Raw genomic sequence first — 16,853 nt, forward strand, 5'->3', positions numbered from 1 at the left:
TGCAGGTGTCTCAGGGGGAGTTGGGATATGGTGACCCTGGTCGTGACCCCACTCCCTGCAGGTGTCTCAGGGGGAGTTGGGATATGGTGACCCTGGCCGTGACCCCACTCCCTGCAGGTGTCTCAGGGGGAGTTGGGATATGGTGACCCTGGCCGTAACCCCACTCCCTGCAGGTGTCTCAGGGGGAGTTGGGATATGGTGACCCTGGCCGTGACCCCACTCCCTGCAGGTGTCTCAGGGGGAGTTGGGATATGGTGACCCTGGCCGTAACCCCACTCCCTGCAGGTGTCTCAGGGGGAGTTGGGATATGGTGACCCTGGCCGTGACCCCACTCCCTGCAGGTGTCTCAGGGGGAGTTGGGATATGCAAAGAAACACATTTCCAATACACAGGACAAATATAAGCACCCCCTCCCCGATTGATATCTGGTTATATTTGACATATGTGATGTGATATATTGGGAGAGAGTGTGTGAAACCATAAAAGAGATGGAAGGGGGGGCTGAGAAAAAAGGAGGGATAAAAAGAAATAGGAAGGAGAAATAAAGAGAGAGATAAATAGAGTGATAGAGAAATGAGAGAGAGATAAATAGAGTGATAGAGAAATGAGAGAGAGATAAATAGAGTGATAGAGAAATGAGAGAGATAAATAGAGTGATAGAGAAATGAGAGAGAGATAAATAGAGTGATAGAGAAATAAAGAGAGAGATAAATAGAGTGATAGAGAAATAAAGAGAGAGATAAATAGAGTGATAGAGAAATGAGAGAGAGATAAATAGAGTGATAGAGAAATGAGAGAGAGATAAATAGAGTGATATAGAAATGAGAGAGAGATAAATAGAGTGATAGAGAAATGAGAGAGAGATAAATAGAGTGATAGAGAAATGAGAGAGAGATAAATAGAGTGATAGAGAAATGAGAGAGAGATAAATAGAGTGATAGAGAAATGAGAGAGAGATAAATAGAGTGATAGAGAAATAAAGAGAGAGATAAATAGAGTGATAGAGAAATGAGAGAGAGATAAATAGAGTGATAGAGAAATGAGAGAGAGATAAATAGAGTGATAGAGAAATAAAGAGAGAGATAAATAGAGTGATAGAGAAATGAGAGAGGGATAAATAGAGTGATAGAGAAATGAGAGAGAGATAAATAGAGTGATAGAGAAATAAAGAGAGAGATAAATAGAGTGATAGAGAAATGAGAGAGAGATAAATAGAGTGATAGAGAAATAAAGAGAGAGATAAATAGAGTGATAGAGAAATGAGAGAGAGTGGCTCACCTCACTCCCCATCCTCCAGTGACCACGACTGGAGCCTGAATGTCTAGGGGCGCATAAACCTGTGTGAACAGATGTGAGTTGATGTTGTTATGGTAATCAATGTGTGCTTTAATGTTTACTGTTGGTTGTAGTTACTGTTGTGATATGTGATCCATGTTCGGGCAGCATATTTAGTCCCATTATAAAGTCCTATCCTAATGTTTTTGCTCCAGTTGTCTTGTATTGATATCCATTAATTCTCATGTTATGCTCATTGTGTACAGCCTATTCATCTCCTGTATTACAGAACCACATCCATTCCCTGTCTGTTCTGCACGTCCATGGCAATGAAGTGTCCTTGTGTCTAACTCTGTCAGGCTGCCTCATTCCCCTCTGACCAGGGGAGGTGCTAGTGAGTCACAGACCAGCCCGGACTGGATTGAGCGTTTCCTTTACAGATTATAAATGAAGGTAACACGTTTGTATTCTAAACTTGCACTGTGACTTTGTGTTTGTCCCACTGTATGTGTGTTCATAATGCAGACTTCCTGTCCACAGTCAGACATCATGGACGGTGAGAAGGGATAAACTATTGGTTCTGGAATTGTTTGGTTGTTCTATGAGGCCCTTGCACACATATTCTGAAAATAAAATGTTTAGACCATCACCCGGGGGTGAAAGCACTGCTACACCTGCACTAAGATCTGTGCCTTGACTCAGCACCTGCGCCCCCTTCCACCAGACCCCTCTCTTTCATATATAACACATTTCAATGTTTCCTGTTTCACATATTCCTCCCGTAACCCATAAGTAGCTAAACCAATGGAAAAGCCCACAGAGTTCAGCTGAAATTCCAGGAGAGACCTAAAGGCTGCACCCCTAAAAGCTGCACCCCTAAAGGCTGCACCCAAATAATTATTTTCATTTCTTCCGAAGTGGGCACTTGTTCGCTTCACTCTGTGGATTTGAAAGGAAATGATGACCGGTAAACTCCCTCTGGCCAAAATGCTTTTAAATTTGTGTCATGACGTGACTAGTGACGTAACACACTTCCGTGTTGTCTCCGTACTGCTGTACTGTTTGTTGTTGCTACTTGACTAAGTGCCAAACTTGTTCACTTTTGACTCTAAATAGCTAGTTAATCAAACTCAGTATTTAACAGGTTTTCCATGGTCTTAGTTTTGTCCTCACATTACTTTTAATTCAACTTTTTCTGAATGTAGATCTGCTGGCCCTCCTTTGAAGGCGTGCTTGCAAAATGTGCATGAGAGAACATCCAGAAAAGAGCTATTAAATTCTGCAACCACCTAAAAGGAAGCGATTCCCAAACATAACAAAGCCATCGCCTACAGAGAGATGAACCTGGACAAGTCCCCTAAGCAAGCTGGTCCTGGGGCTCTATTCACAAACACAAACACACCCCACAGAGCCCCAGGACAGCAACACAATTACACTCAACCAAATCATGAGAAAACAAAAAGATAATTACTTGACACATTAGAAAGGACAAACAAAAAAAGAGCAAACTTGTAGCGGTTCTCTTCTTCCTCTTCCTCTGAAGGAAGCAACTCTGGTTTAGACGTCTTACCAGGAGCAAAACAGCTAAAACGTTAAAACAGTTGGAAAACAAGTTGCATTAGTAGTATATAGTGGGAAGAGTTATAAGAAACCCTAAACAACTAACGGACAAGTGCAGCAGCTAAACTACAGTAGCTGCAGATATTATGTAACGTGGGAAAGTTAGACAGTAAACTGAATGAATTTGGGAACATTTCAGTCATTGAGCAGATACTTTCTAGAGCAAATTTAAATCAGTGCATTCAACTGTAAGGTAGCAAATAAATACAACTATCACAATCATTGCAAGTAAAACGCTCTGCTATCTACTAAATCAGTTCTAGTAGAAAAAGGCATGTGTGTACAGCAGGTTTGGTGTCAATTCCATTTCAATTGCAGTTAATTCAGGAAGTACAATGAAATTCCAACTCCAATTCTCTTCCAATGTTTTTCAATGAGGAAAATTTGAAATTGTAATTTGGTTTACTTTCTGAATTGACTGGAATTGAAATGGAATTGATCCCAACACAAGTGTATAGTAAGAAAGACAACCATCAAGTGTGGTAATTCACATCAACTCCTCAGTGTTATACTATATGGGTGGGATAGTTTCAGGCTTCCTGTCCTTGGAGAATTGGTTCTAAGTTGTCAAACACATCTTCTCGACTGTTTGCTCCTCCTCTGCCAGCAAAACAACGGAAATGCAACAAAAACCTAACAACCTCATCATTAACTTACCCACCAGCATCACAGTCAGGAAGATGGATTGGCTGAATAACAGTCTCAGGTTGTGAGAACTTCAGTAGTATGATGTCATGCTGGTCTGGATTGGCTTGTGGCCTGCATCTAGAACAGGATGTTTCCGGGCCGACAGGTAGCCTAATGATTTGAGTGTTTGGCCAGTAACTAAAAGGTTGCTGGATCAAATCCCTGAGCTGGCCAGGTAAAAATCTGTTGTTCTGCCCTTGAACAAGGCAGTTAACCCATTGACATTGAAAATAAGAATTTGTTCTAAACTGACTTGCCTGGTTTAATAATAATGTTCATCTAGTTGTGTAAACACATGAGACCTGACAGAGAGCAGGAGAGTTAATAGCACTTGGATAGCACATATAGAAGATGATAGTAACGTTAACAAGTACTGTCTCTTTCAAACACACAACATTCATCGAGATGGCAGTAGGTTATATTATGAGCAGTTCTGCTCTCACCATACATCCTTTTGTGTCAAATGGATCCATGGAAGGTAAGAATACAACTGGACACAAAATTGGTAAGAGGTGTCTTTGTTCTGAAAGACAAAGAGAAGTCTGCATTCAACTGGCATGACCATGTAGCCTACTGATAGTTCATAGCGTGACTGACAGTCTGTCTTGCGTGCCACAGTCTTTATATATCTGAAGTATTCTTAGTTTCGACCTCCTTATCTTCCCTCTAACTTCGCTTCTTCTTCTACAGTATCGTACTCTGGTATGCATTAGTCAGTGAGCCAAGCAGCCCATGGAAATATTCAATGGGGTATCTCTGTAAGAGCAACCTTGTGGGACTGCTTCATTTGAATCACCCTTCGTGGTTTGTTGCTAAAACAGGAAGCACCCGCGCTCCTGTCTGTTCAACGCTGTTCCGACCAATCGGATTCCACTCTATCTATAATCTATAATGTGTTCATCTCACCTCTTTTACCGTCAGAATCAGCTTGGGTGGCACCATAACCTGCGATCTGAACTGAAACACCCCGTTTTAGATTAGATGTCTTCCTAGAGCAGATGAATAAAATGACTGTATCAGGCTTTCAGAACGTTGAGTTCCATTTGCAGAAAAAATAATGAATTGCAGAACTGGGATGGGTTGAAAAATCTAAGTTAATTGAAATGTAGAGTAATTTTTGTAGGTGAGTAGCCTAATGTTACTCTGTATTGCTTAAGAACACTGCCCATCCCTTCCTCTCTTCATCTAATAGAGCAGCACATTTTCTAAGTATTTTCTTCTCATCAGTTCACGGTTCATCCCTGTTTGGTATCCGGGTCATATTAAATAGGGCACACCATAGCAGAAATAGTTTTGCAACAGCAATCGTTTTGCAGAAAAAAAGAGTTGTTATTCCCTACCCACTGTCCTCTGTTTTCCTCTGTTTGGCTTTGAAGGCCCAGGTGACCCAGGTGACCCAGGTGACCCAGGTGACCCAGGTGACCCAGGTGACCCAGGTGACCCAGGTGACCCAGGTGACCCAGGTGACCCAGGTGACCCAGGTGTAGTTAAACAGTCAGGAGGATTCACAGGCGTAATTGTCTCCTTGGCAGATTCAGGTCACTTCAGTAGCATGATGTCATGCTGGTCTGGTTGAGCATGTGTATCAGTAACTTTCATTTTTACTGCAGGCTTGACTTGACCTGAGGCTGGATGTTCACCTAGTACTACCTACACATGAGGATCCTGACAGTTACTTTTCGATGACTTTCCCCTTAAGGCCAGGCACCACAGGCAAAAATTGTGATTTTGCTGCCATCTGTCAATTTTCAGATTTTGGGATATTTTGAAACTATAACTTCCATACTTTCATAAAATGCACAAATAAATCGGCAATAATTTATATAAATACTTTATTTGTATTATTTAATCCCAACTCCGTCACCTACATCGACCATAAATGTTGTTATTGATAGTATGTTTCATGCAGAACCTCAACCGCTATTATTTTTTACTTTGCATGTTGAATCGTTTATCATTCAGAAGTTTGTTTTCCGGAGCATATCGTTAGATAGTCCATACATGGCTATATGCGTTGTTAACGTGGTGCTTCGTGCGGAAAGATGAGTAATTTCCTGACATCCGATTGGTTACTGGCATTTAAAGGCCCTTTCCGGCAACCTAATTGGTTAAAATGCCTCACATGCCGCACAGCGCTTTCTTGTTTGAAAATATCTCCCGCGAAGAAGAGAGACAAATGTAAAGAGAGACAAAATGAGAAAATCTCGAAGAGTATTCCTACAGTATGTGAATAAAAATAGACGATCTCAGTTAGCCAATAGGAGAAAAGCAGTGAATGAAAGGCCGATCGAGGCAGTGGCAGTACAGGGTAGAGGAGGAAAAGCCGGTAGCCCGCAGCAGCGCGTTGAGACGCAAATGAGTTGAGATGAAGATGACAACGAGCAGCGATCAACCAGACAGCAGCCAGCCAACAGTGGTTTTTATTCTACATCTCAAATAAACCAACTTGTACATGATTTGATTTGCCTTAATTGTCTAAACACTGGACTGAAAGTCCTAGGGATTTCTTCCTTGGTTCTCAGCTCATATCAGAGACATGACAGGAGAATGACAGGTAAATAAAAAGGGAGAGTCGCACATTATTGTCAGGTGACTTCCTGTGTATAAATAATCTGTATTTTCTTGCTCCAGCAAATGCATTCAAAGTTAACAAAACACAGTGATAGTAAAACATAACTTTACAATGAGACTGTCACACAGGCCTACAGTGTCATTGCTTTACATAAAGTAAATACACGCTGATATGCTAATATTTACAGAGTGTAACATGCTGATATGCTAATATTTACATAGTGTAACATACTGATATGCTAATATTTACATAGTGTAACATGCTGATATGCTAATATTTACATAGTGTAACACGCTGATATGCTAATATTTACATAGTGTAACATGCTGATATGCTAGTATTTACATAGTGTAACACGCTGATATGCTAATATTTACATAGTGTAACATGCTGATATGCTAATATTTACATAGTGTAACATGCTGGTATGCTAATATTTACATAGTGTAACATCCTGATATGCTAATATTTACATAGTGTAACATGCTGATATGCTAATATTTACATAGTGTAACATGCTGATATGCTAATATTTACATAGTGTAACACACTGATATGCTAATATTTACATAGTGTAACACGCTGATATGCTAATATTTACATAGTGTAACACGCTGATATGCTAATATTTACATAGTATAACATGCTGATATTTAGTCCTGCAGTTATATCTGGAATGTCGACAGACATAATATGTACTTTTCCCTCGCACTTCAGTTGCAAAGATTCGGAGAGGGCTACAATCAATGGAGAGTACTGCAAATGTAAATATACGCAGATATAGAGCCAGACATAGCAGTGTTGCTGAAGGAGGATGAGGATGACATCATAGACATTCATGTATCCTTCCATGACACTTGGCATAAGAGACGATTCACTTCCAACTACGGGATAGGGGTGTTCATTGTATTATTATATTATTCATTGGTGCTGGTACCAGCGAATCATAGAAAATGTTGAAGATTCACCCTGTCACAAAACCCTTGGAGGCCATATATGTTTTAGTAGAGGTTGCACAGAAAACGGTACCTGTATATCATAAGATGTCAAATGTTAACGTCCTCAAAAGAATGTAGCACGGAGGATCCCAGAATGCAGATGAACGTCTGAACTCTGTAATATGGTCGCGATGCCCCAGAACTGCCGTCGTGGGCAAAAGCCGCATTGACAGAGCAGCCAGTAAGGCAGTAGCCAAGCTCAATGAGGGAGCCACTGCTATAACAAATGTGATGAACAAATTGTGGCTCGACAGCACTTTGGTGACAATGGTAAGTAATGGTAAGTACATATTAATTGCATTAGTCTATATCGGCCAATTTCTCAAAATGACATGTTCCCGGTGCACCAATTTATTGTTCTCAGTCTTCATAGAACGCACACTCATTATTCCACACACAGGTTCTTAGGTCTTATAGTCAGACTTTTACAGAGGCTTTTTTGAATATCTTGTGTCGTTTTGATTTAAAGTGTCATTTTATGTGTAAATATATGCAAAATATGCATCTGTCAAAAATGTGAATAGTATTTTTTAAATTATTCCATGAAATTACAATATTTTGATAAACTGATCTGCAAAATCTAACCATTGAGTGTCTTATCACAATAAAACAAAACAAAAGCATTCTGCCTTGAAGCAATGTGTTGAAAAACAGATTAGAGTAGGTGTCCATGGTTTTTAATAAGAAAACCTAAACACAGATACAAAATAATAAAGTGAACTGGCAACGAAACAGTCCCGTGTGGCACAAACACTGACACAGGAAACAATCACCCACAAAATACCCAAAGAATATGGCTGCCAAAATATGGTTCCCAATCAGAGACAACGATAAACACCTGCCTCTGATTGAGAACCAATCCAGGCAACCATAGACTTACATAAACACCTAGGATGAACACAACCCCATACATCTACAAAACCCAGAGACAAGCCAAACACATAAATCCCCCATGTCACACCCTGACCTAACCAAAATAATAAAGAAAACAAAGTTAACTAAGGCCATGGCGTGATAACATGAATGTTAAATTTTACTTTATGGGTTGGTTATGTAGGCTTCTTTTAACCCATCACCTTCTACTACATATAATAGTATGATTAAATTATATCTCTACATTAATATATATAATGTATTTAAAAAAACACTTCTATTCCATAGTCTGGGATCCCCACTATGCAGCTGTTGCAAAAGCGCATCTTTCACTAGCTGTCCATTGCCTTAAAAAACAATGATTGATAGGCAGCTTAAACTTATTGCATTAAACCATCATTGGGTTCAAAAACACATTCCGCAAGGCGCAAATAGCTAAATGAGAGAGCAACAGCGTGATTCACATCAATAATAAGTGATATCCGTATCGCCATAGACTACACCACTGCTGTCATCCTTACCTCCAAGCGTTTATTCAAGTTGGATAATCTTTGGATGCCGACAGCATTCGCACCATTGGAAGACATAGCTTGGACTGAAGCCTACAAAAGCCTATTCTTGCTCTTTTCCCACGATCCATCAAACACATTTGGTGTGTCATCATAGTAGTTAGACTTGCTCAGGTGGAACAAACTTCAATTTGTGCCTTTTTAAAATTATCTGTAATCTAGTTTTTCAAAAGTATCTGCAATCTGATTACAATATTTTTGTAATCAGTGTGCTATTTCTGGTCTGTGGATGACAATAAAGTACAATTGAATAATTCAACATTTGTAACTTCAGTGAGACAAGTTAATTTAATGTACTTGGCAGTTAGTGCCTTGTCTGGCCCCTTTCTATGCAAATGATCTTTGAGGAATAGAGTTGTGCAGAAGACTCCTAAAGACACTAAATCTTTTCGACAGGAGAGGTTTACCATTATGTAGTAGAGAACCAAACATAATACATTAAAATACTTCAATCATTCAATCAAATGTATTTATAAAGCCCTTTATACATCAGCCTAAAACCCCAGAGAGCAAACAATACAGATGTAGAAGCATGGTGACTAGGAAGGAAGGAGCCGAGAGAGGAACAGGCTCTATGTTCTGAATCATATTTTGCTTATATATCGAAACACTGATCTTCCTCTGTCTTTTTGACTGCTAAACATAGAAACTCGCTATTTTCACATATGTTGATTTTGGGGTGGTGCTGGAGATTATGCATATGAAGTTCAACAATTCAGTTCAACAAAAAAGCTCAAGTGTGTAATGAGGGAAATACGTGTCTCTAATATGGTCATACATTTGGCAGGAAGTTAGGAAGTGCAGCTCAGTTTCCACCTCATTTTGTGGGCAGTGTGCACATAGCCTGTCTTCTCTTGAGAGCCAGGTCTGCCTACGGCGGCCTTTCTCAATAGCAGGGCAATGCTCACTGAAACAAACTACCAATATGTGTATATTTATTTTCCCTTTTGTACTTTAACTATTTGCACATAATATAATTCTTGAAATGTCTTTATTCTTTTATAACTTTTGTGATTGTAATGTTTACTATTAATTTTGATTGGTTATTTCACTTTTGTTTATTATCTACGTTACTTGCTTTGATAATGTTAACATATGTTTCCCATGCCAATAAAGCCCTTGAATGGAAATGTACTTGAATAGAGAGAGAGAGAGAGAGAGAGAGAGAGAGAGAGAGGGGGAGAGAGAGAGAGAGAGAGAGAGAGGGGGAGAGAGAGAGAGAGAGAGAGAGAGAGAGAGAGAGAGAGAGGGGGGAGAGAGAGAGAGAGTGAGAGAGAGAGAATTACAAATCATGACCCCTCTAAGTGTGGGGGGGGTAAATGGAAATGTTGGAAGGGCGGGGGAGAGAAGGGGAAGGCAGGGGTATAGTACACTTTTTACCAGACACATATGGGACCTGGTCAAATGTAGTGCAGTAAATAAGAAATAGGGTGCCATTTTGGACTCATTTTTGTGTCTCATAGAACAAACAACAAACCGCTTATTCCAGAACCAATCATTTTAATCGTCAACAGTAAAAGATTTATTAGTGTTTAAATGTATATTTAGTTCATTAATTATTTTACTGAAGTAGTATCCTAGTTAATGTGTTGTTGGTGAATGTCCAGAGACAGTGTGTTGTTGGTGAATGTCCAGAGACAGTGTGTTGTTGGTGAATGTCCAGAATAATCAGCTTTTGATGTTAATCAAATGAAAACGGTCAGTTTTCTTCTTTATTTTCCAATTACCTTCTTTATCCAATCTTTGTACTTGCAGACATCCATGATGATTGCCGCTGCAGAACATTCTTCACCATTGTCCTCAGCGCACCTGCTCCAGAGTCACTTCTACAGGTTTCCACTCCGGCACGTTGTGCACAGAAGATGTCTTGATGGGACTTTGCCACGGAGGCGTCACATTTCATAACATCCAGCTCTGCACAATGTAGGACTTTGGTGTTGGCAGCATCAGGGGCTTCAGCAGCAGGGTCCTCAGCATCAGGTACTCCAGCGTCAGGTGCAGCAGGTGCAGTGGCAGCATAGCCTGCAATCTGAACTGTTTTGAACTCTTCTGGTTTAGATGTCTTCCCCCGAAGTTTGGCCAAAAATTGTGTACAATCACCAAGAGGGATTGGATCAACCCCAGGACCTGGAATAGTTCCCGGAACAGGAGTTGGTAACTGCAGTAGCATGATGTCATGGCTTTTCCCTTTCTTATCTTTATGTATCATCTTCCATTTGATTTCTACTTGAGGTTTCACAGGGCCTGGATGTCCCCCTACTTCTGCATACATCTTCCATTCTGGTCCAGCAGGCCAACAGCGGGCGGCGGTTAGAAGCCACATGTTGGTGATCAGAGAACTGCCGCAGACCTTTTCCAATCCGTTCGATGGAGTTTTAGCTGTCAAACGGACATGGTATCGCCTTTCAGTGGGTCTGCATGTGTTTCCCCCGACCACTCTCTTCTGAATGTCGCCCAACGTGGTCTCGGCCAACATCAGGGAGAGTATCAGAACACTGCTCAGGATCTTCATAGTCTTCATGACCGCTGTACTTTCCAGAGGAAACATCTGTGTTTTTAAACATATTCTGGCCCCGTATCTCAGAACATATCCACCAACCAGTGTCCAGCATGCTAATCAACTTCATCTGATTGTCTGATTCTTTGGTACTGTGACTTTACATATGTAAAATGTAATTATTTGAATGAATCCATAAAGGGGTGTTCAGGTAGCCCAGAGGTTAGAGAGACATGCCTGTTACCCGGTCGGTGTTTCAAATTCTAACTCTGATAGGGTGCTTGTAAGGTGTGTGTGTGTGTGTGTGTGTGTGTGTGTGTGTGTGTGTGTGTGTTTCCTGGGGGATTGCAAAATGAACTCAATAATAAACTACCTGTAAAATAACATAATTGTAGTTATACTCAACTGCATCCCTAAATCCTAACTCTATCCAATTATGAGAGTGACATGAAAAGGAAAAACATGCCAGTTATAGCCAGTGACGGCCTACTAATTGGGCCCAGAGCTCCCCCCAGTCAGGACAAATGCTCAGGAAAACTTTGGGGACCTAGTCATGATGCATAACCAGACATAGAGTATGTGGAAGAACAAAAAGAAGAACAGAATAATGTGTAAACGGCCTGAGACGAATCAATTCCCCCCTGGGGAAGTTCAATTCAGTTGGTGTCTTCAGTTGAACTTTTGGGACTGACACAAGTCATAGCCATGGCCTAGTTGGCTTTTTATCTGGCTGTTTGTATGCAAATGATCTCTCTGAGGAATAGTTGTGCAAAAGACTCCAACGTACACTAAATGTTTACGACAGGAGAGGTTTTGCATTTATACCGCAGAGGTTTAACTGAACTATGATGGGTGAATTTGACCTAATGAGTCTCATCATTCAACGTCTATTCAACTCTTTCAAAATCGCCTCAGGCAACAAACCAGATTTAAAAAAACTCCACTCTATGCTATCATTCTATATCACATTTCAGTTGGTATATGAATATTGATACAACTTCCACTGAACTTTATATGTGACATTAAAATAATCTGTTTGACTAAAGGGGCATAACGGCATATGGCTCCACTAGGAAAGTGGATCTATGCAAACTTTTGACAGTTGACACCAAACGTCAGTATGTGACCATCGATGTTGAAGTCGGTAAATGTAACTGCCAGGATCAAATAGTGGATGTCTTGCATGTCGCGCCAGTATCTTCACCATTAGACCAAGAGCCAATAGGAGTAAATCCCCTCGGTTTGAAGGGTGACATTTTGGGAAAACAAGTCTCAGGCAGAGCTGTACTCGTCACGAGAGCGTGAATACAAATCGTGTCCACTACATAAAGATATGAAACATAATACCTGTGGCAGCATGTGAAGAGGTGTGCTGCCATTGACCAGAAATAGGCTCTCAGCTTCTACTACAGAGGCTCGTGACACAGGGGTACATTTCATAACAACATTTATTTTACTGTCGATAAAGTTACAACCTAAATGATGTGTTTAAGAATTCAGCTTAAATGTTCAGCAAATCAAACTTGCAAACACATCTACCTGCACTCTCCGTAGAAAATTCTCTGACCATAGTCACCCAGACTCTCAACTCTGCCTGACTGTATTTCCCTGCAAAGAGCTGAGGTACTCTGGGGATGGGCTCACCATTGTTTTCCAGTCACTCTGTCCCCCCACATGTTCACACCTCTGCTTCTAGAACACTGCCTGGGAAAGTCTCCTGTCCTGACCAGAGTGAACCAACCGTGGTCAGCTAATCAAAGACCCTATCTGGGGTAGGAGAACCCCAACTCCTTCTCGGAACCCTCAGTGGTCTCTAAGAGTGCAGGTTGAGGACATCTCTGTAAACCCCTGCACTCCATGGCAATTTACCAACTGGGCGTTTCCTGCATGGTCGGGCATCTTCCTAGACTATCCCAAACATCACTGTCGTGTGATAGTGTGTGGATAACCATGAAAGTGGACTTTGGTTGGTCAGGGGTCTTTGCTTTTACATGTTTCAGTATTCAGACCAGACACGACAGCCTGGACCCAATGTTAACATATGACTTAAGATGGCCGTCATATTTGTATATTGCATAACGCCAAATGGCTACCCCGTGACCTTGTTATTGTTGACCTAGCCACATTGCATGCTAGCTCTAGGATAGCTGCTACTTGCTATACCAATCCACAGCTTGTGGCCTACTAGCCTAGCGTGCTAACCTACCACCGTTGTCTATTCTAGTTGGTCCTGTATAGTGTATTATGCGAGACTAGTGTTCTCTTGTCTTCTCTTGTAGACACACTATCACCATTCACAATGCATCAATACTTCTTCTACTACCACGTGTGTGTGTGTATGTCTGGAGCGTGGCAAGAAACGTATGTTCTGTACATCTGTGTTCTACTGGTCATTATCTGTCCTCTTACTGGACTGTTTTACCTACATTTTAACCGGCATCTCTTTTAGAGATCACAGCCAATTGGTGGCACCATTTCTCGCTCTCAGTCCTTGCCCCCGAGTGAGGGGAAAACAATAGAGGTAGATAGAGGGCCCTTCTTTGTATATGCACCATGATGGCTTCTGTGACAGCACCATTGAGGGATTTCTCCATTTTAAAGTATTCAATTTCTTCTTTGTCTACTTTTATGGCCACATGATCTCTCACTCTTTTCCGCTGAGTGAGGGAAAACTACCAGCTGATAAGTGTGGTGGCTGTTTTGCGTGGTAGAGACATCCTTATCTAGTCTATGGAGGTCAGCTGTGATCACTTGCAAGCCAGCGTGCGCATTCAAATCAAATAAAATTGTATTTGTCACATGCGCTGAATACAACAGGTGTAGACCTTACAGTGAAATGCTTACTTACAAGCCCTTAACCAACAATGCTTTAAAAAGTTTTAAGAAGAAATAAGTGTTAAGTAAAAAATAGATAAGTAAAACATTGAAAATAAAAGTAACAAATAATTAAACAGCAGTAGTAAAATAAAAATAGCGAGGCTATATACAAGGGGTACCAGTACAGAGTCAATGTGGAGGCTATATACAGGGGGTACCGGTACAGAGTCAATGTGGAGGCTATATACAAGGGGAACCGGTACAGAGTCAATGTGGAGTCTATATACAAGGGGTACCGGTACAGAGTCAATGTGGAGGCTATATACAGGGGGTACCGGTACAGAGTCAATGTGGAGGCTATATACAGGGGGTACCGGTACAGAGTCAATGTGGAGGCTATATACAGGGGGTACCGGTACAGAGTCAATGTGGAGGCTATATACAGGGGTACCGGTACAGAGTCAATGTGGAGGCTATATACAGGGGGTACCGGTACAGAGTCAATGTGGAGGCTATATACAGGGGGTACCGGTACAGAGTCAATGTGGAGGCTATATACAAGGGGTACCGGTACAGAGTCAATGTGGAGGCTATATACAGGGGGTACCGGTACAGAGTCAATGTGGAGGCTATATACAGGGGGTACCGGTACAGAGTCAATGTGGAGGCTATATACAGGGGGTACCGGTACAGAGTCAATGTGGAGGCTATATACAGGGGGTACCGGTACAGAGTCAATGTGGAGGCTATATACAGGGGTACCGGTACAGAGTCAATGTGGAGGCTATATACAGGGGGTACCGTGCAATAAAAGTGCAATATGTGCTATGTAAGAAAGCTAACGTTTCAGTTCCTTGCTCAGAACATGAGAACATATGAAAGCTGGTGGTTCATTTTAACATGAGTCTTCAATATTCCCAGGTAAGAAGTTTTAGGTTGTAGTTATAGGAATTATAGGACTATTTCTCTCTATACCATTTGTATTTCATTAACCTTTGACTATTGGATGTTCTTATAGACACATTAGTATTGCCAGTGTAACAGTATAGCTTCTGTCCCTCTCCTCGCTCCTCCCTGGGCTCGAACCAGCAACACAATTTCACAACTACTAGAAGGCTCAGAGCAAGTGATGTTTGAAACGCTATTAGTGCGTGCTAACTAGCTTGCCATTTCACTTCGGTTACACCAGCCTCATCGGGAGTTGATAGGCTTGAAATCATAAACAGCGCAATGCTTGACGCACAACGAAGAGCTGCTGGCAAAACGCACTAAAGTGCTGTTTGAATGAATGTGTACAGCCTGCTGCTGCCTACCACCGCTCAGTCAGATACTTAGATACTTGTATGCTTGTATGCTCAGTCAGATTATACGCAACGTAGGACACGTTAGAAAATATCTAGTAATATCATCAACCATGTGTAGTTAACTCGTGATTGTGATTGATTGTTTTTATAAGATAAGTGTAATGCTAGCTAGCAACTTACCTTGTCTTACTGCATTCGCGTAACAGGCAGTCTCCTTGTGGAGTACAACGAGAGAGAGGCAGGTTGTTATTGCGTTGGACTAGTTAACTGTAAGGTTGCAAGATTGAAGCCCCCGAGCTGACAAGGTGAAAATCTGTCGTTCTGCCACTGAACAAGGCAGTTAACCCACCGTTCCTAGGCCGTCATTGAAAATAAGAATGTGTTCTTAACTGACTTGCCTAGTTAAATAAAGGTATAATAAATAAATAAAAATATATATATTTTTAAATCTGCAAATTGGCGCCAAAAATACCGATATCCGATTGTTATGAAAACTTGAAATCGGCCCTAATTAATCAGCCATCCCGATTAATCGGTCGACCTCTTCTCTGTAGTGCCTTGCTGTCAGAGGCCAAGCAATTGCCATACCAGGCAGTGATGCTCTCGATTGTGCAGCTGTACAACCTTTTGAGGATCTGAGAACCCATGCCAAATATTTTCAGTCTCCTGAGGGGGAATAGGTTTTGTTGTGCCCTCTTCACTACTGTTCCTTGCTCAGAACATGAGAACATATGAAAGCTGGTGGTGGTGGTGTGTGTTTGGACCATGTTAGTTTGTTGGTGATGTGGACACTAAGGAACTTGAAGCTCTCAACCTGCTCCACTACAGCCCCATCGATGAGAATGGGGGCGTGCTCGGTCCTCCTTTTCCTGTAGTCCATAATCATCTCTTTTGTCTTGATAACGTTAAGAGAGAGGTTGTTGTCCTGGCAACACACACTGAATAACTTCCAGGCTGACGACATGGTTTATGGCGCTGGTGAGGCTGATAGGTGTCAACCCCTCAGGGCGCCACAATACTGAATACAACTTTAAACATATCAATTTCCTTATTTCTCCTAGTTATTTTGGACGTTGTAATGGAGTATGTAGTGTGGTATTACTAATATAAGAATAAATACACGAAGGGGAGGGAATGAGTGCACACTTCTGGAGAAACGTAGACTATTTGAATACAGCCAAAATGTAGCCTCTTAATTATTAGTTGACCTCATTTTTGTTGACTTGTTCATCAGGAATTGACTGTCTCTGTCGTTTACAGAGTGGCCTCATACAACCTGAACCAGTCACAAACTGCCAAACTATTCCAGAACCAATCATTTTCATAGTCAACAGTAATAAGCAGTAAGGCTGCTTATTATAACAGTTGACATAGTGTATGTGTTAGTTACTGTAACTATGGTGTTCATCAGAAATGTAGTGGTGTTGTACTAGAGGTCAGCTGTATGTATGACTCCCCCTGGTGGCCCTCAGGGAAATACACATCCCAACCAACAGTTATGTTAGATCAGTGGTCACCAACCTTTTCTGAGTCAAGATCTCTTTCGGGGTCAAAATGCTGAGATCTACCACTCTGATTTTTATTAACTTGACTTAAGAAATGTACGCCTTTGCAACATGAACCAATTAAAAACAGTACTGT

General features: G+C 41.2%; 1 protein-coding gene across 1 annotated transcript; it reads right to left on the reverse strand.

Annotated features, from left to right (window-relative positions):
• Nucleotides 1-10,326: 10,326 nt before the first annotated feature.
• On the reverse strand, nt 10,327-11,115 carry LOC135531301 (serine protease sp-Eoc49-like). Its single transcript, XM_064959422.1, has one exon. It carries the CDS (start codon nt 11,113-11,115, stop codon nt 10,327-10,329), a length of 789 nt encoding a protein of 262 aa, XP_064815494.1.
• Nucleotides 11,116-16,853: the final 5,738 nt, after the last annotated feature.

This window comes from Oncorhynchus masou, unplaced genomic scaffold, assembly GCF_036934945.1.
Source record: "Oncorhynchus masou masou isolate Uvic2021 unplaced genomic scaffold, UVic_Omas_1.1 unplaced_scaffold_1576, whole genome shotgun sequence".
In the NCBI taxonomy this organism is placed as follows: Eukaryota; Metazoa; Chordata; class Actinopteri; order Salmoniformes; family Salmonidae; genus Oncorhynchus; species Oncorhynchus masou.